Source organism: Prionailurus bengalensis, chromosome E3 (genome assembly GCF_016509475.1).
Source record: "Prionailurus bengalensis isolate Pbe53 chromosome E3, Fcat_Pben_1.1_paternal_pri, whole genome shotgun sequence".
In the NCBI taxonomy this organism is placed as follows: Eukaryota; Metazoa; Chordata; class Mammalia; order Carnivora; family Felidae; genus Prionailurus; species Prionailurus bengalensis.
Genome location: NC_057357.1, coordinates 27,915,583 through 27,935,623, shown reverse-complemented (window position 1 = coordinate 27,935,623; position 20,041 = coordinate 27,915,583). Strand labels below are relative to the sequence as shown.

The 20,041-nt window shown below is 50.6% G+C and overlaps 1 protein-coding gene across 1 annotated transcript in view; it reads left to right on the top strand.

Moving 5' to 3' along the window:
• The first annotated feature begins 5,870 nt into the window (after window positions 1-5,870).
• The window catches only part of XYLT1 (xylosyltransferase 1), a 309,644-nt gene continuing 295,473 nt past the window's right edge, over window positions 5,871-20,041 (top strand). Inside the window, exon 1 of the mRNA XM_043560440.1 lies at window positions 5,871-6,242. Within this exon, the coding sequence (XP_043416375.1) occupies window positions 5,901-6,242 (342 nt within the window). The 5' untranslated portion in view covers window positions 5,871-5,900. The remainder of the gene's footprint in view (window positions 6,243-20,041) is intronic.

Here is a 20,041-nt window from a genome sequence, read left to right as displayed (position 1 = left end):
TAGCAGAGGTCTCATGGCTCTCTGGTGTTCCTTGTGCACATAAGTAACTGGTCTCAGCCCTGCCTGCCCACGAGAATGTAAGTCCCATGAGGACAGGCCCAGCTGTGCCCCCCTTCACTGCTGTATCCTCAGCATGAGCACTGTCCTGGGCATCGGGTAGGTTCTCAGTAAATATTTGGTGTAGTCCTGAATATAGGACTTGGCACATAGTAAGTGCTCAATGAATATTAACCCTATCTCCATTATCATCACCACCACCATTTTTTATTTTATTTTTTAAAGTTTATGTATTTATTTTGAGAGGGGGGAGTGGCAGAGAGCGAGAGGGAGAGAGAGAATCCCAAACAGGCTCCATGCTGTCAGCACAGAGCCTGACGCAGGGTTCAGTCTCATGAACCGTGAGATCATGACCTGAGCTGAAATCAGGAGTCAGACACTTAACCGACTGAGCCAAGCAGGGGACCCTAAACAGTTACTTTAAAGAAAAAGAAAAGATGCCTGCCACGATGGACCTGGAGTGGGTCCTTCTTTCAAACATCACAGTGTTGCAGGGTAGGGTTCAGGCTGTGAGAGCTCAGGGGTTGGAGGGCTGGTGCCGTGCAAGGTCAGATAATCCTGCAGACAGTACGGTGGTTTCTGGTTTTTCATGCGTCCTTTCTTCAAGCAGGTGTCTCCTCCTCTCCTCCATCACCCCCCAGCCCCGCCCCACACCTGCTACCCTTGCCAACGGCTGGGGGTTCCTTCTGCACAGAATGGATGCCAGCTCCGTTTAGGGACCCCTCCTTTTCCTTGATGTCTTCAGATCTTTTCTGTGGGAAAGTCTGCGGCCAGAGGAAAGTTATTTGCTACCTAGAGCTCCCTCTGCTGATACACCGGGTGGACGATTCCCTGGAAAAGCAGCCTGTGTCAGAAGCACAGCTGGGTGTCTGTCTGGCAGGACATGCTGCCTGCCTGTGTCTGTGGTCTGACCAGAGACTATTTCCTTTTCTTGGGTGGAGTGGGGGGGGGGAGGGGGAGGGGGAGTACAGGTGAGGCGTGCTTGTGACCTCACATGCTTCGGCGGGCCAGGGGTGGCTTTCGGCATCCTGGCTCCTCTGACCTCCATGTGCCCAGGGACCACGGTGCTTTGCATGTGCTTGTCTGAGAGAATCAGAGATGCCTAGGATGCGACCACGTTCTGTGCATCCTCCCACTAACACTGCCAAACAGGTGACCCATGTTTATGATGTCTGTGTGATGTTGAAGTGAAACCAAGGGAGAGGTGTTAAATTTTTTAAGAGCAAAGTCGGGGTCACAACAGAGCCTGGGTCAAAACAGGCTCTAATAAACCAAAAAGAAACAGACACATTAAGATTAAGACAAATTAAGATAAAAAAAAAAACCATGTATTTGACTACATTTGACTCTTAGGCTGAAGTTTATCTAAATTCAGAAGGCATGTCATGCCCTAGCTCTCTGGTACCTTCTGTGAGTAGAGAAGGGGAGAGCATTTCTTTACAGACCAGCCTGCCAACATGAGCAGGCTAACGTTCCTTGAGTGCTGCCACTGGCCAGTGCCAATATTTTATATGAAATAAAGGACACTCTGTTTTATACTCTACCCTGATCCCTACCCCCAACAGCCTTAGGACAGAAATATTATTTTTCTTCATCTTTTATGGACTGGAATAATGAGGTTCGGTAATGTTAAGCAACTTGCGTAAAATCACACAGCTAAAAAGTTGCTCAGATAGTTATGGGTTCTGCGAAGCACTTGTAAGCACCAGGCTCTAATCCACCAGCTGGTGTTTATTCTATGCCTGGAGTTTACTCTGTGCCCTGCACTATGCAAAATGCCAGAGAGAGAAGAGGTCCTTGCCCTTGGGGGGACTTAGAGTCTTTTGTCAAAATGGAGGACTAGATTTAGTGCTGCTTCCTCCAGGCAGCCTTCCCAGACTACCTCCCCCTCTCCCCCCCCCCCCCCGATACCTATGGAAACTCATAATTGACACTTTCCTACTGTTTGTTAACGAAATGAAAAATACCTAACATTTACTGAGCACTTATTATGTTCCGGTCTCTATACAAAAACTCTGTATGTGCGTTATCTCATCTAGTCCTTCTGAGAAATCTATGAGAAAGGCCCTATTCATACCCCCCATTTTACAGATGAGGAAACTGAGGCATAGAGAAGGTAAACAATGGATGCCAGAAGTCTCAGTTAAAAAGCAGCAGACCTGGGCACCTTGAGGGTGAAGACCCCTCTTCCCTGATTTCCCTCCTAGTCTCCAGCAGTGCTGGGCACACCCAACAGCTCAGAACTAATTGCTGACCGATCTTCTCTCCCCTCATTTGAAAGTGATGATCAAACAAGAAATGGGTGTGGGGTTGTGGAGGGAATCCCACAAATCAGTCGGAACTTCCTTAGAGCTCTGGCTCTCAGTTAACATGAGAATAAGAACCATATTTAAAAAGAAAAAATTCCTTAGGGAATCTTCTTAATATCTATTTTTCTCTTGCCCAGCGTGGTTCCTGGCGCATAATAGGGTCCAATATATCTGTGTTGAATGACTGAATGAGCTTTAAAAATTCTAAAGAGACTTGCTGCTGTTGTCACGGCTGCTGCTGCTGGAGTATTTCAGCCCCGTCTTCTACATCAAGCTCTGTGTAGATGCTCCAGGTGCTGTCTGTCTGTCTTGGGGCAGGAAGATAATCTCGGCGACCCTAGTAGCTCGCCTTCCTGCCCTCCTATCTCAGGTGATTTTTCATCCTGAAAACCTCACATAAGCTGTTTATGGCATCCATAACCTGCCCAGAGCTTTTAAACCTCTTTCTTGCATGGCTTTTTATGAGTTGAGATAAACAAACAACTCTCTCTCTCTCCAGGGACTGGGAGGCCTGGATCTTTAACCTCACTCTTTCAGCCTGTGGCCCCCAGGGGAGCTGAACCAAAGCATGGGCCCCAGAAGACCATGGTTAAACGTGTCACGTGCAGGAAGCAGATAACATCGTTGCTGTTTAGAGGAAAATGCAGCATAGACCTTGAAGCAGAGACAGGCTGGAGGGAGCCGATGCCAAGAGTCCCCAGGGCAGCCTCTGATGGGATTGGAAAGCTCTGTTTCGACACCAAGGAAGAGTTCTGGGGACATGACATGATGATGCTGGGGCCCATCTATCTCATCCAATCCATCATTTGGCATTGAAGACACGAAATTATTTGGAGGGGAGTGACCTGCCCAAAGTCATGCAACATCGTGGCCACATGGGATAGACGACGGTGCCTGCCTCTCCTGTACCACTGCCCTCCTGCCCATAAGACCATCATCCCTGTAGAACATCCGGGTGGTTGCAGGGAAGCTAGCTTCTCCCCAGTGCCCACGATGGTGTATGGGACCTCAGCCCAGCTGATCAGCACATTCCATGCTCCTGGCTACCTTGCTTGGTTAGGGGTGACCTGTGACCTAATACTAGTTCAATCAGAGAGCATCTCTGCACCTTTGAGGAGAATGCTGGGAAACAGTGACCCTCCTTCCTCTGGGCTACAGATGAACAAAGGATACAAGTAGTCTCAGCAACTGATGTTGTGACATGAAGACAGAGCCTCAGGATGAAACAGACCCCATGAAAGGCAGAGAGCAGAGATGGGAAAGAAAAGGAATTCTAGGTCATCATTCTGAGTTGCTGGATCAAACCTCACCTGATGCCTGATGTCTTTACTCTAAAATAATCAGTTACATGATCCAGTCCACTCTATTTTTAAGACAGTTAGAACAGAGATTTTTATTAATGATAACCAAAATACTCCCAAGTGATAAATAGATGACAGAAGGCCAAAGAGCTTGCCTCTTCTTCTATCTCGCTCCTGGTTAGGTGGGCTGAACCCAAAGGGTCTGCCTCTGTGCCTTTCCACAGGCCTGGCCAGGCTGCAGATATTCCGAAGGCTGAGTCTAATCTGCAGTTTAGAATCCCCGCTAGCTGGTCGTTTACACTCTCGGTTCGGGGAAGTGGGTTGGCTTGTTATATGGGTCCAGAAAGCATTTTCTAGGAGGTCACTCCCACCCCACCCTCAGGAACCAATAGCACTTTGTGCATCTCTCTCAAATCACACTGACCTCACTGCTTTTTAATGACCAACACCTACATCGGGATCCCCTTTGGACTCCAAGCTTGCTGAAGGGGAGACTAAGCCTTACCTTTGGATCCCTGCACCTGGCCCCGTGTGTGACACAAGTCTGATGTTCACGGATTCTTGACCAGTGGATGAAACCATGTCTTTCCCCTCTCTGCCTCCCTCTCTGATGGATCCTGTTTATTCCTGTACTTTCTTCTCTTTAAAAATTAGGATGAGGTTTCAAAGCACCGCAGACAAGATGCAAAGCATTCGCCCCTGCGTCCCCGATTTACAAACCGGGGATTTGCTCTGCTACTGTCTTCTCATAGTGCTAAGGCCTGTCCGGGACACCCACTCCCTCTCTCTGCTCACCATGGATTCAGGGCTGCCGTGTATAAAGCCCTGGGCGAGAGGACAAGGGAGGGAAAGAGTGGAAAGACTGAGTCAGAGAAGGCTGGGGATGAAACTTGAGTCCGTTGGGCTCATCAGTCTAAAATCTCATTGACAGACAGGGAAGCTCGGGCCCTGGGAGGAGTCCTCCTTGCTCAAGGTCACTGGGACAGTCCAGCCGGGATGGGAAGGAACTCCACTTTACAAGGCAAGACCCGTGCCCCCAGAAGCTGAACCCCGCACAGACAGGAAGGTAGGCTTCGGGAGGGATGGGAAGAAAGACTGGCGGAAGGCTCAGCGGCCAGACCTGGAAGCTTGCAGCCTTTCAAGGTTGAGACACTGCTCCAGTGGGTGCTCCCTTCCCAACCAAAGCCCTCGCTCGCCAACTGGGTTTGGAGTCTCTTGGCTTGTTTGTCCTTAGGGACCAGAGAAGTGACTCAGGGAAGCACTTAGTACATCGTTGGCTCTGGAGGGTGGGGTGTGACTCAGGAGCCACTCACAGAAACTCATTCATAGCCTCCTCCCTGCCCCTTCAAGCCAGGGATCCAGGGATCCGCCGCGTGAGACCCTCCCGCGGCTCTGACACTCCTGATGCGTTTCTCACGTCTCCACCTGCCCAGCCGTCTGTGTGCCCGTGGAAGACACCTGGACTGCAAACTTCTGGGCGGGGAGCCCGCTCCGCTCAGCGGCCTCGTGCTTGCTTCCCTCGTGGGAGGCAGGGTCTCAGGACCCCCAGATCTCCCTGACCTCCCCTGGATTCTGAGCGGGCCCACCCTCACCCAAAGCTTCCCCTGATCTTCTGCCCTCCCCTCTCTCCCTGTGTCGTGGAAACTGTCCCCTTCTCGCCCACCCCGCCGCGACTCTTGCCGTGGAGGGTGTCTGACCTCTCTGCTCGCCCCCACCCCCTTCCTTTCCCTCCTCCTCTTTCCTCCCTCGCTCCGCCCCCAGGCCCCGCCCCTCGCCACCCCGGCCCGCGTTCCCCCCCCCACCGCCCCCCCCCTCGGGCCCCCGGGCCCCCGGCCCGCCACCACCCCCTCCGCCAGCCGAGGGCTGTGCGGGCGCGGGGGGGGGGAGCCCCGCGGGCCAGGCCCCCGCCCGCCCTGCGCGCCCCCTCCCCGAGCGCGCGCGCCCGGCGGCCCCCTCCGCGGCCTCCCGCTCCCCGCCTCCCCCCGCCTTCCCCTCCTCCTGGTGACGTCCGGGTCCCTGCCCGTCTGAAAACTCCGCGCCGCGGCGGTGGAGGCGGCGGCGGCGGCGGCGGCGGCGGAGGAGGAGGAGCAGCGGCGAGCCGAGGCGGCGGCGGCGGCGGCGGCCCGAGCGCGAGCCCGAGCGGCAGCCGGCGGCCGCGGGAGCCGCGGGGAGCGCGGGGGCGGCCCGGAGCGCCCGGGGTCCCCGCGCCCCGCTCGCCCGCCGCGCTCCGAAGATGGTGGCGGCGCCGTGCGCCCGGAGGCTGGCCCGGCGCTCGCACTCGGCGCTGCTCGCGGCGCTCACCGTGCTGCTGCTGCAGACGCTGGTCGTGTGGAATTTCAGCAGCCTCGACTCCGGGGCCGGGGAGCGCCGCGGGGGCGCAGCGGCCGGCGGCGCGGAGCAGGCGGCCCCGCGCCGGGAGCGTCGGGACCTGCCCGCCGGGCCGGCCGCAGCCCGAGGCGGCGGCGGCGGCGGAGGAGGAGGACGGGGGCCCCCGGCGCGGGCGCGGGGAGGCGGCCCCGGAGAACCCCGGGCGCAGCAGCCGGCCAGCCGGGGGGCACTGCCCGCGCGGGCGCTGGTAAGATGTCCTTTCGGCTCGAGTCCCGGAGGGAGGGGGGTGTGTGTGTGTGAGAGGGAGGCAGCCCCGACCCCACGCCCCCCAGGCCCCCCACGCCCCCGCCAGCCCTTGAACCCAGGGCGGCAGACTGGGACTCCCCAAGCCTGCTGGCTCCTCGTCCCTTTCCCTGGAAGCCGGGGCGGGGTCCCTGCCGAGGTTCGGGGGCCGTGGGCTGCCCCATCCCGAGTCTGAGGACTGCCCCCTTGGGGTCTGGGGAAGTTATCTCCAGAGGAGGCGCTTCGGGGGTTTTCGGAGCCTGGCCGGGTTCCCGTTCCCCGTCACTCTTGCTGGGCGCCCCGACTTGCACTGTGCATGTGGGTGTTGGTGCCTCGCTCTCTGTCTGAGTGCGCGGATCGTGCCCGGGCGCCTCAGCCGCTGCTCATGGGCGGTGCTCACAGCATCTCTTCGGGATTTTGCTGAGCTGAGTGCAGAGAACTCAGGTCCCTGCTTGGGGTCTCCTGGTCTTGTCCTGGCCTCAGCTGGGGTCTGGGATCGGTATCCCACAGCCCCAGCCGACTCCCTGAATCAGGATTCAGCCTTGGGCGCCTGGTCTTACTTCTCGGGCTCCCGTCTGCCATCTCTGGCTGTCTGAGACTCCTGTCTCTACCTTCTCCGTCTCTAACCTTGTCCTCTCCCCTGTGCCCTCTCTGACTTTCCTCACCCTGCTCTCCAGTGATGGGGCATGCCCCCTTCTCCTGGATGATGGTTCTGCTCCCCGAGTCTCCTGTGTAGCCGATTGCCCTCACCACAGCTGTGTGTCTGACCACATCATCACGACTTCGGCTCTCGTGGGTTTTCTTTGCTTTTCCTTGGGTGTGAACAGTCTGAGCTCTGAAACTGTTTTTTTTCTGCAGATCTTCTGGGGCCATCTGGGTGTCTTCCTGTTCTGTACCCCCCGCCCCCTTTCTCCAGGGATGTCTTTCACACCTTCTCTGGGCTGTCTTGCTGAGAGCCCACTGAGCTAGGACAGGAGGTCAGAGTCCCCAGCTCTGGGCCAGGCTGTCACTGTCCTGTGGGTGTGAGTGACTGTCTTAAGGAATAACAACGTGCAGGGTGTCTGTCTGTATCTTCCTCATGCCATCTGCCTACAGGGATTCTCCTAGTCCTTGGGGGACATCAGATGCCAGGGGTTAGTTTTAGGATTCTTAGCCACTGACTGAATGCATATCTGTGTCGTTTGTCGCTCTGGGAGCCCTCACTGAAGATTGTCTTCAGGCACAGCGTGATGCTTTTTGATCTGTTAAACTTCTTTGGAATCGGCAGCGACCCTCTTTGCCAGAGCGCGGCTTTTTGTGGGCAGAGCAACCCCAGGACGTGATGTGACGGCATTTCACTAGCTTGTTTGCGTGGGTAGCAGGTAGATGTCTTTCCCTCATTTGTAGAGGTGGGGGGAGACTGGAGTGAGATTCCCGATGGAGAACCAGAACATTCCCAATGTCCTGTGGCCATTTATTTACAGAGAAGAGTACTCCCAGACGCTGTCTTTGAAACTCCTGGGGTGACTTGGGATATGTTTGGGCAGAAACTCAGCGAGAGGTTCTTTCTGGATTTGGAGCCCTCCCGGAGAGTGGGGTGGAAGAGGGTTCGGGATGTGCACCATTGGCCCGGAATGGGAACGTGTAGGCTGAACATGGGGGCATGGGGCTTCCTATATCCTTTGCATCTGGGGTTCACACAGGCACCAGGAGGTATCTTTGGGTGCAGAGACCACATGTTGAAAAAAGTGGAGGGAAGGAAGGAGGCCTGGATGGCTGATTTCTTCCTGGGTCCTTGACATTTTGCGTACTCTGTCCACACTCTGTGTGTGTGTGTGTGTGTGTGTGTGTGTGTGTGTGTTTAATGTCCTCCTCTCTTCTCTCTGGCTGTCTACCATTCTGTGGTTAACTGTTACCTCTCCTGGATTTGTATTTTATTTTATCGGCTTGTCTGTCTCGTCTCTTTCCCCTGCCCCACGTCTACCCCCCTCACCCTGCTAGCTCCTGAAATCACAGCGCAGACACGCTGGATGGAGCCAGGGGTCGGCCCTCCCCTGGCTATGCCCACCCAGCCCCTGCCCTTCCATGGGGCTCAAGGAGACCAGAAGAGGGCAGGCTGTTCCCAAAGTCCGATGTCGCCTGAGCTTGGGTTGCAGTCTAGGAGAGGACCAGACCTTTTCCAGAGCCCCTAAGGCCCTTGCAACATGTGGTTTCTCTGCAGACCCTGCCGGGGCTGCTGGCGGGATGCTTTGGGGTGTGGATTCAGGAGTGGGACATGAAAAAAAAATTCCCTGTGATTTTCCAGGTGGCTCACTTAAAGAGCTGGTGAGACGCATGCTTGGGACATGATACTTCATCTCTGCGCTCTGTGGAGGGTGGGGCTCGGGCGGGCTGGGCAGGGGGGGTTCTCGAAGGCAGAGGGAATCTGTCCCTCCGCCCCCCCCCCCTTGGTGGCGCTGGTGGTTGTGTCCCAAAGAGTGTCAGGCAAGCATTGCCTCTAGAGCGTTTTCTGAAACAAGACCTTGCTGCTTCCTTGTGCCCATGGCCCCAGAGCTTCCGCACTTGCACCTTCTGTGTCTGGGGAGCTGCGCCCCAGTGGAAGGACATGATTGTATTTTTGGTGCATCTTAAGAAGCCAAGAAGAAACACGCTGTTTCTCCAGCAGACAGAGTCAGAGACAGCATAAGGATGGCCACAAGATGAGCATATCTAGAAAAGATTTCCAAGCTCCCGTGTCCCCCTCAGCCTCTTCCAAAGCTCTTAAATATTAGAATTATCAGGTGGCTTGCTGCAGAGTTGTGGCCGAGACGCCGATTCCTTTCCTGGGTCTCCAGTAAGCTGTGGATTTGTCTGTCACCTCAGAATTTATGAAACAGATGGGCTCACTTATCGAGGGAGGAAAAACACTGGGAGAGTGTCAGAAAGCTCACACTCCAGTTTCTGAATAGACTGGGGAGAAGGGAAAGAGAGCTGTGTGTGTCAATGTCAGGAGAGTTTCTTTTCTTTCCCTTGGCCTCCAGCGAGGCCTCTGGAGGTCCCCACATTTATTGCTTGTGCCCTTAGATAAACTGCTACTCAGTAAGTTTCATTTAAGGAACCGAATTTTTAATTGCCCTCACACACATTCATGCTTAGGATGGCGTTTCTGTGTCGGCTGACCCCTTTGAAATGTTGATTTTTCGGCAGAAATTCCTCATATTCCACATTGCTCAGATAACTCGGGACTTTTTCAGACCTTGGCAATGACTTTGAAAAATTGGTTTGCAGTATCCAGATCACCTCTGCTTTTAACAGCCTGAGAGGTGTGGCTTCTGTTTCTATCCAAATGTTTCGAGACCAGAGAGAACAGAGGATATTTTATTGATGGTTTGGTTGTTTTTTTTTTTTTTTCACACTCTCAATGGGGTTTTATTTTGCTTGAGCAATACATTACACTTTGTATACAGAAATACGCATCATTGAACAATATTTATCTTACTGCAAATGTTGCCATCTGCTTAATCATATACTGGAAAATATTAAATAGAGTAGATAAATAAAAGCAGAAATTATTAGACATGTAGGTGTATGTATGTAATTGTGTATATATGTTTGCTTTCCTTCCAGTCTCCTCACACTTTAGATATTCTCTCTAGTTTATTAGTTGATTAGTTTTTTGGTTTTTTTTGAGAGAGAGAGAAAGAGAGAGAGCACGAATGGGGGAGGAGTCAGAGAAAGAGGGAGACACAGAATCTAAAGCAGGCTCCAAGCTCTGTGCTGTTAGCACAGAGCCTAACGTGGGGCTCAAACGCGCAAACCGTGAGATAATGACCTGAGCCAAAGCTTAACTGACTGAGCCACTCCGGGCGTCCCTAGTTCTTTTTTTTTTTAATATTCTGAAAGTTTGCATGACAAGATACTTGCTCATCTGCAAATAAGAAGCCAAGGTGTAAGTCTCTGTTTCCTGGGGAATCATCCAACTTTGATCCATGGTCTTTATAGGAAAGGAAATATGGTGTTTTGAGTTACAGCAGACACCTGACATCCTGTGTGTGTGTGTGTGTGTGTGTGTTTCCCAGAAAACAAAATATTCTTAAGTATATCTCCGTAGTCAGGGGCTGCCCTCTCACCCAGAGCTATTTATGGTCAGTGGGGCCATAAATCTGCCTGCAGAAAGACGAAAGGTGCACATTGCCAATATAATCGGACGGCAGGCACAAGGTGCACTGTGTAAGGGCTGACCTCCTGTCTTTTGGTTAATCTTGCCCTAAGACTTGTCACTTAGGAGAACGCTCCCTTCTTTTTCTTTTTCCCTTTGCATTTCCCCATTTCTGTTGACTCTGGTCCCCATCTTTCAGAACCAAGAAGATCCTTTGGAGAAAATGAAACATAAAACATAACCTCAATCCCAACAAACTCCAAGTTCAAAGGAAAAGGCGTGGGAGCAGGAGAAAAAGTCATAGCACACATGAAAGAGACCTCTCTGAAGTGTCCTTGGGTCTGAGACACCTGGGTTCAAATCTGGCTCTGCTCTTGGCCATCTCCATGACCTTGAGCAAATCATTCTGCTCTGCTCCTCTGAAAAGCTGGGCTGCCTCATAGGGTCATGTGAGGATGAAGTGTATTCATACATGTGAACTGATTGGGGCCTGGCACACGAAAATGCTCAAATGTGAGCTGTTGTTCTTAAAAAGAAAGTCTTAGTATGTTTGAAAATAAGCAATTTTTCGCAATTATTCATTTTCCCATGGAAAGTGGGGTTTGAATGAAATCCAAGGCAGTAGAGTGCGTCCAACACTGCTGTGTGGGCCAGACTTGGAGAAGGATAGAATGTGCTACAGGGAGGAGCACTAATATTTATTGAGTGCCAGCTGTATGCCAAGCATCCTTGAGATGGTTTGCATAAATTATGTTATTAAATGCTCACACACACACATGCAAAAAAAAAAAAAAAAAAAACACGATGGAAGGAGGCACGATTCAATTTACACAAAATTCTTTGCAAATATTACCTTACTGTCTCAGCCAGTCTTCCCAGCCAGCTCTGTGGGATAGGACTGTTTCTGTTCCCATTTCACAGATGAGGAAACCGGCTCAGAGAGGTGAAGCACCTTCTCACTAAGAGCCCTGTGCTGGGGAGTCCCAGACCTGGGATCCAAATCCGGGTCCGCCTTCTTCCGATTGACCTACAGGTTTCTGAGCACCTAGTGTGTGTGGTTCTTTGAGAAACTCTTCATGCGGCTAAACTGTTCTTGAAAATCTTGAGACCACTTTTCTCACTTCTCACCGCAAGTTTCCAAAAACTGTGCTGACCCTAGAGGAGGAGGAGGGCTGCAGCTTGCATTGAATCAGACCCCTAAACAATGACACAAATAGGGAATAGGAATAATAATGATAATGACTCTCCAGAAAGCAGTTATAAGGTACCAGGCACTGTTTTAAGTGCTTCTTCTGTATTAACTCATTTATTCCTTCAGCGAATTGTGTTACAGTTGTGACAGTTGTGACAACAGTCATGGTGCTTAATGTAACTAGGCCCTGTTCTGGGTGTTTTACAAACATTAACTCATTTCAACCTCACGCTGCAGAGGAAACTGAGGCACAGGGAGTTTCAGCGACTTTTCCAAGGTTCACAGTTAAAAATGGCAGAGGCAGGATTTAAACCCAGGCAATCTGGGCTCTTAACTCCTCTGTTCCACACCCTCCCTCTTCTAAGCATGTTGAGAAGGTCCCCAACCTTAGAATCACAATGCTTCAAGGAGGCACAGAAGTGGTTGATTCGGTCACAATGCCCAGCCCCAAGCACGGGATTTTTATGGTCCTAGAATGGTAGGTTATCACCCTAGAGTGAAACATGCAGCGTCCATACAAGGGTTGAACTTGAACTGCTAAGTTGGCCCAGAGGAAGGAGTTTTGAAGTCCGCTCTCTCTAGCCAGGAAAGGAAGGAAGGAGGGTGCAACACAGGGTTCCTTGCCCAGTGGAAATAGCCCTTCATTCATCATCAACGGGCTTCCTGCTTCTGCCCCCGCCCAGTTAAACTGCTCTGTGGTTCTTTCCGGAGGAGCCCATGACTTGCCCCCGAGAGCCTGGGCGAGGCAAGGAGGTATCTCTAAGAACATGCAGGTCGATTGTCTCATGGCACTTCCTTCCGCCTGCAACAGAAACTACCCGTTTGCCCGCAGATACTCATCAGGTTGTGCCCCTCTGATACTTGTGGTTAGGGTTGCCTCCTCCCCCTACTGGAAGCCAGAGATGTTGAGAAGAGGGAGATAGGGAGGGTGGATGGGTGTCACCTTGACCCGCTCAACACTGGAGTGAGCAGGGAGACTGGTATTATTAGTATCAGGGCCTAGGAGCCCCGACAGCCAGCCAGGTGGGGAAGGAGGGCAACTAAGGGCATTTCCGAAGTCTCTTTGGGAGGAAGATCTCCCCTTTCTGGGCCCTCTTTAGGCAGTGAAATGGGTTTGTTCTGTCTCTGGCCCGGTTTGTCGCAGATGACTGCTGGCTTATCTGGGTATCTAATCCAGGCTAATGTGTCTGTGGATTCTAATGACAAGCGTTTCTCCTCCCAGGGAATCCTTTGCTGTAATCCTTGGCCAGGAGAAACACTGGTTAAGCCCAAAGGAGTCAAGCTGATGGGGTGGAGAGGTTGATGCAGGGGTCCTTTCCCCAAGGGGCGTGGCCACTGTAACTGTGATCATGACAGTGAGGAAGGTGAGCAGGATCTCTCTTCGTTGCAAGTTTACCTTACACCAGACCCTGTAGAAGTACAAGGAAGACGTGATCTCATGAATTCCTACAAGGTGCCGCAGCTCAGTCTCCTCTGTTTTACTGATTACAAATAATAACAACTAAGGCAAGAAGTTGGATGGAAGTTGAACAGCTAAGAAGTGGCCAGTTATAGGAATTGAAGGTTGGTGGTGACTTCACATACTGTGTTCTTAATCTCTGTCCCCAGTTGAGTAAGTCCCTTGTCCCTCCCTCTCTCCTCTCACATCACAAGTTGATTCACAAGTGCACCTGTGCTTACATCCATCTGTGCATGCATTCATCCATCCATCCATCCATCCATCCATCTATGCATTTATGCATCCATCTGTCTATCCTCCATCCATCCATCCATCCATCCATCCTCCACTCCAACAGTGAGAGCATGGCAGGCACTCTGCCCAGCACTGCCACGACCTTTATGAACAGGACAGACGTACTCCCTGCCCTTGGGAGGATCACTGCAGTGAGCTTCCATCAGGTGAAGGGTGGCGCCGTTGCCGATACTCAGGCTATCAACAGAGAGGTTCCTTTCAAATCCTAGCCTGATTCACTGATGGTTTCACTTCCCCAGAGTGGCCTCTTGGACACAAGAAGAAGGTTTCGTCTGGACAGGTTGGGGGTCAGGAATGGTGTGATTCAGGGGCCTGGAAGCCCTCAAGTCTCCCACCAATGCCCCAAACTGCCTAGCATGAGGTCTGGACTGCTCCACTCATGGGGCTCAAGCTCTTCATATTGCTTAATAAGGAGCCTGGAGATTAGCAGTGAGCTGCCTGAAGGTTGCAAGGGGAGCAGGTGGTCAGAGGCTGTGGGGCCTGGGAGGCGTGTCCTGTGATGTTTGCGGGCCGGAGGGAGTGCTCTGACATTTGGAGTTCATAGCATCTGAACTCTGCCATTCATATCTGTGGGACTCAGATGTGTTACTTCAGCTCTCAGGGGCCCAGTTTTCTCGTGTGCAATGCACGAACCATGAAGGCACCTACCTGGGAGGGCCTGGTGATGAGGCACAACTCTGGCCCGTGATCAGTGCTCCCGTTTTCCTTCCTGATTTGTGCCCTTTGGGTAGGTTTTGTTTGGCCACACAGTATATTAAAATAAAAAGGCACTGAAGTTTGAGGATTAAGATATGCTATAAAACGATACGGATTATTGGAATTCCTTTAAAAAGTCACAAGATCTGGCAGTGCGGGGCCCACATTCTTCCTTGTTTTTCAACTGGCCGGGCTGTGGAGGGACTGTTTCTGAGACCCTCCAGATTCCTGAGACCACTCCCCCCCCCAAGATCTTTTCTTTCCCCTCTTGTATCTGACTGGCCCCTTTAGGCTGTTGAATTTGCAACCTCTCTCTGGAAGATGTCCCTGTTAAAAATAAGTGCCTGTGGTCACCTGTCAATTATCCCCATGCAGTTTATTCACAGCACTTATTTACCTGACTGCTTTTGCTTGCCTTGGGCATGATGGAGGTTCTCTTCCCTTTCTTGCAGTGGGTGAATACTCAGAAGATGCAAATTCTTACAAGGATTAGGCCATTGTGAAGGCAGCAGTCCTCAACATTCTACAAGTCTGGTAAACCAGCATGCAAAGAACATGCCGTTTTGAATGGCCTGCCTTCCCCGCACAGCCTTGCCCCACAATAGCATATATCGGGGTGTTGAGGGTTTCCTGAGAGCTGGGCACAGCAGGTGGAAGAGTGGAACATTCTACTGGAGCACCTTGGCTTGGATTCCAACACTGTCAGGGACCAACTGTTACTTCCGTCTTTTTTTGTGTGCCTTTTTGGCTCTTCTGTCAGATGATTAAGCCCACTGCCCACCTTGGGTTGAGAGGACCTAATTCGATGAATAGATGAGAATGTGCTTGGTAATCCCTAGGGAACCAGGAACCAGTGAATGAGGGAAATCACTAGAGACTTCCCACCTACCCATCAGTGTGCACGTTGATTCACCAGGTCACTTGAGCTGCCGTGTGCAGGGCACTGTGCAGAGCACGTGGGGAAGACAGACGGGCCTCCACCCTTCATGGACTTGATGGTTGTGGGGCAGGGTGACCCCTAGATAAATAGAAACCAGAAAAAATTTAAAAATCAAATTGTTACAGGGGCACCTGGGTGGCTCAGTTGATTAAGCGTCCGACTTTGGCTCTGACCTGTTCTGATCATGACTTTTATCATGATCTCACAGTTCCCGAGTTCGGGAACCGCGTCGGGCTCTGTGCCGACAGCAGCCTGAAGCCGGCTTCAGATTCTGTGTCTGCTTCTCTCTCTGCCTCTTCCCTGCTTGAGCCCTGTCTCTCTCTCTCTCAAAAAAAAAAAAACAAAAAAATTACCAATTTTTTTAAATAAAAAAAAAAATCAAATTGTTACAGGCGTAGCAATGGAAGCAGTTGGGGAACTGAGAGAAAACAAGAGGCAGCCGGTGAGGATTTTTGGAGGGTGAGGTGGATTAATTTTATTTAGTTTTGGTTGATGGATACCTTTTGCCAGAGTAGCTCCAGACTGGTCCCAGGAATCCCAAGTGTGGTTTGCACCCCAGGTCTGATCTGCCAGTGATTAAAGCAGCTTTTTCTTTTTTTTAATAATTGTTTTAAGTTTATTTGTTTATTTTGAGAGAGACAGAGAGACAGAATCCCAAGCGGGCTATGTAGGGTCAGTGGAGAGCCCGATGTGGGATCATGACCTGAGCCCAAATCAGGAGTGGGACGCTTCACTGACTGAGCCACCCCCCTGCCCCTTAAAGCAGCTTTTAATAGAGTTTCTGTCCATAACTCTGCAAAATTTATTCAGTTCTGAAATTTGAGGTATATTCTTTTAAGTGTTTTTTTTTTTAACTGAAATGTACTGCATAAAACAAAACTGCACATTATTCTAAATGCACACCTCAGTGGGTTTTCACAAACTGAACACACCCGAGTAACCCACACATCAGACCATCCGCCACAGCCCCCATGCACACTGCCCCTGCTGCTTGGGTGAATGTTTTTAAAACTTGTAATGCTGTATGTTTCTTTAAACGTGTATTAGGGAAAACATACAAATATAACCGTTCAATCAAAATGACAGCTTCAGGGCTCTTACTGCTTAGCATGTGAGTAAAGCAGCGTTCAAGTACAAAAGGTTGGTTACCACGATGAAAATGCGTGAGAGCACCAAGCCTTAATTCTGTCCTAATGATGGCATCCGTTTTGGTGGTTAATGACAAGGAAGTGCCCGAATGACCAAAGTTTGGTAAATGTCGGGTTAACCCGCCTGAAGACACTTTGTGCCTTTGGTAAACAGCAGTGCCATTTTGTTCTGACGTTTGAGTGGAGAGGATTTAAGTCACACATTAGAAACTGTGCCCTGGGTCTGAGCGGAATCTCCCTGATGTTCTCATTTGCTGCCTGTGTCGCTCCTGCAGGAATGGGGCTCCTCCGGCCCGTCTTGGGGACTTGGGTCTGGGTTCTTCATCTGCAGCTCTTAGATTCACGCTGCACGCTGGCCTCGCGTTGACTGTGTATGTCAGCCCCCCACGTGTTGTCACACATGGACTTAACCATGATGAATGCATTCCCAGATGGGCCTGTAATGACTCCGTTAACTTAACCCCGAATCAAGACTCTCCTGTCCAGAACCAGGGTAGCAGAAACCCAGTACAGCCTGAGTAGCAATTCAAAAGGGCAGCAGAGACAGCTAATCAGTTCATAATGAGCAAGGAGACAAGCAATGAAAAGAGAGCCCAAGGACGGCCTGATAGTTTCACAAAGTCTCAGCACTCAACAAGGCTCATGTTAATAAAATAAACAAATGTTTTTGGTCACGGAGAGCTAATGTGTACATTATTTAAGGATAATATTAAAACCAGATTAGATGGGTCAAGTAACAGAGTGGTTCCCTCATTAAGCATCTTCTCTTTGGAGATGTGGGAAAGTTGCTCTCTTTCTGTTTTTCTTCTTTCCTTGTGAAATGGGGCTTTATTAATTAGAGATGTAATGGGAAATCTTTTTTTCTTTTCCCCCAGACTAGTGGCTGTTTTCTGTTTATTTTTTAATGTAGGACCATGCTTTGCAGATGTTCTCTTTGAAATAAAAGCCTATTCATTGTCTCTCTTTCTCTCTCTCTTTTATCCCCAGCTCCGAAGGGGCAGCCGTTGTAAAAGACACAAACAGAGAACCCCATTTACTTGTCATCAGGTGGTTACAGAAGATTCCATCCCTGATGTAAAATACTCTCATTACCTGCTTCCCCCCCCCCCCCCCGTAGCCCCATTGAGGGATAGTTTTTGAATTGTTGCATCTGATTCTCTCTTGTTTAGAAGACGAGGTGATGACAGTGAACGGGTTAGAGAAGGTAACGCAGAGGTGGGGCGCATTCACGGAAAATGGCCGGGTTTGCAACTGGGCCTGGCCTGGATTCACTCTTCTGAGGTCAAGAGGCTGACTGCTGTTTTGACTCTCTTTTAGGGTAAAAAAAATAAAAAAAAAACAAATCATGTGGAGCAAACAAACCCTCTGTCGGAAGGACAGCAGGCGGTATGAACCCCCAACAAGAGTGGACACTTTCTAGAAAATCCCTTTGGGCCACAGATGGAATAAAGGCAGCACTGAATTCTCTTTCTCCTTCTTCTTCTTCTTTTCACTGAAAAATCTTAAATCACTGGCCAACCTTTAAGAATCAGGGATTTCAAGCAAACATCGAATTTGGGGTTCCTGTTGAAAAATGTGAAGTTCTGGCCTTCCTTCCCATAGAAGTATACATTTGAGGAAAGGGAGATAGGGCTGCCCCTCCCTATGTAGGGCCCCACTCTCCAGTTTGCCCGTCTCCAACCTGCCCGTCTGCTTTGCTTAATTGTGTTACCTGGAAGACTGCAGTTAGGATTTGAGTGTATGACTGTCAGAATCAGGCTGAAGAGGAGGAAGAGGCCGGTGAGGGTCATTGCTCTGCTGGATTAAACGCTCGCTGGGTTCCTGACACCGTGCTACACGGCATCTCCTGGGCGATCTCCCCGAATCCTTACAACCACTTTATGACGCTGTCCCCATTCACAGATGAGGAAACTGAGGCATGGAGAGGGTGAAGAATTGCCCAAAGTTGCAGAGCAGTACCCTTGGCGTTTGAACCCAGGCAGTGTGATCAGAGGGCCTGTGCATCAGATGCCGTGCGTGTGACGCACAACGTTTTAACAGAGCAGCTCTGGTTAGGAATTCTTCAGAACAGCTCTGCGGGAGGGTTGGCACTGTTTGTTTGCCCATTGCATGGATAGAAATACCAAGGCCCAGCAGCGAGTGGGTCACCCAGCGTCAGACTGTGAGAGAAAGTGCAGAACATGCCCCTCTAAAGCAAGGACAGGCATGGAAACGACTTGGACCTGGGCACTGGGGAGGTTGGCGTCTGGCCGTGGTAGGAAGTACTGTCACCAAAGCTCCCGTCATCCTGGCACACAGAACAGGGCAGGGGGGACGGCCTGTACCCTCTGTCTATCGACTCAGAGCAGAGAGGCAGCATCTGGGGGTAATATTTTGATAAGTTGCTGATTTGTATTAAAATAATTACAGCAATCATTACAAGCATGGGTTTCAGGGAGACTCGGCTTCTGGCTGCGAGAAAAAATAATTAACTGCATATTCTCTCAGTCACACGGAAGCCAGGCTTGGCCTTTCTCCTTTGTGTGGGTCCAGCACAGGTTTCGGTGCGGGGCCGAAGGCCACATGTTTTGCCAGGTGCTGTCTCTGGTAACGCGAGTGATGGCAGATTGCCATGCGAGGAGGAACAGAACTTCGGCGAACACCGTCTTTCCCTACAAACACCAGGGGAAGCAGCCTGCCTGGAATCTGATGGTAGTGCCTTCCCTTAAACCAGGAAGCGCACCTCACCCTAGAAGGAAGTAGGATAACAGCTGGAGGAACAGGGATTCGAACCTACCCCGTATTAAGCACTCCAGCACCGACGGGCACCTGACTAGCACAGGATTCGTAGCTAATTTCACTGGATGGCTGGGAATCTCTTTACGCTTGTGTTTTCGAAGCGGATCAAATGGGCTTGCCTTGATTTTAACAACTTTGCTAAGTTTCTCTTGAAATAGAACACACCTAGCGAAAAGGCACAAATCATAAACCAGCTCCACCAGTGGCCATGCTCGAGGAATCGGGACCCGGATCCAGAGCAGAGAGCGTGACAGCTCACCGCCCTTCCGCGCCCCGCGAAGAAATCCTTCTCCTTCCCGCTTCCAGTACCTGCGTCTCCAGGGGGAAATCTTGATCGTGATCTGACCCCGTAGGTTACTCCCGCTTCTTTGTAGAAACAGAATCATGCTGTCTGTTCAACTCTGTGCCTGGTTTGTTTTGCTTAGCATTATGTGAGATGCGAGTGTGTGAGATTCTCTCAGAACATGGCAGACTGCAGCCCCCCGAGCCAGATCTGGGTTGTCTGTTTTTTCACACAGCCTGTGGGCTAAGAATGCATTTCACGTTTGTGAGTGGTTGGGGGAAAAAAAAAATCAAAAAAAGAATAACATCTTGGGACATGTGAAAAGTATGTGAAATCTAAATTTCAGGGTGCATACATAAAGCTTTATTGGAACACAGCCACATCCAATTCATTTACATCCTGGCTGTGGCGGTTTTGCCCTGTGATGGCAGAGTTGAGTAGTCTGGACCCAGACCACATGGCCCACAGAGCCCAAGGTCTTTACTGTCTGGCCGTCTACAAAACCTTTTGCTGACCTGTTTCCTGTACTTGTAGCTGCTCGTTCACGTTGTTGTATGGCATGTCATTGTGGAATATAACACAGTTTACATATCCATTCCGTGTATGGGCCTTTGGGAAGTTCCCAGTTTCAGGCAGAGTGCTGCTGTGAGCATTTTCATGCAGGTGTTTTCCAAAAAAAAAAAAAAAAAAAAAAAAAAAAATATATATATATATATATATATATATAACATATATATATGTTATGTCAACATTTATGTTAGGTATATACCTAGGAGAGGAGTTGGTTTAAGCATCGCTTTTGTTTTTCATGGCTTGCTTTTCACAAGTGTATTTTAATTCGAGAGTCTTAGTTTTCC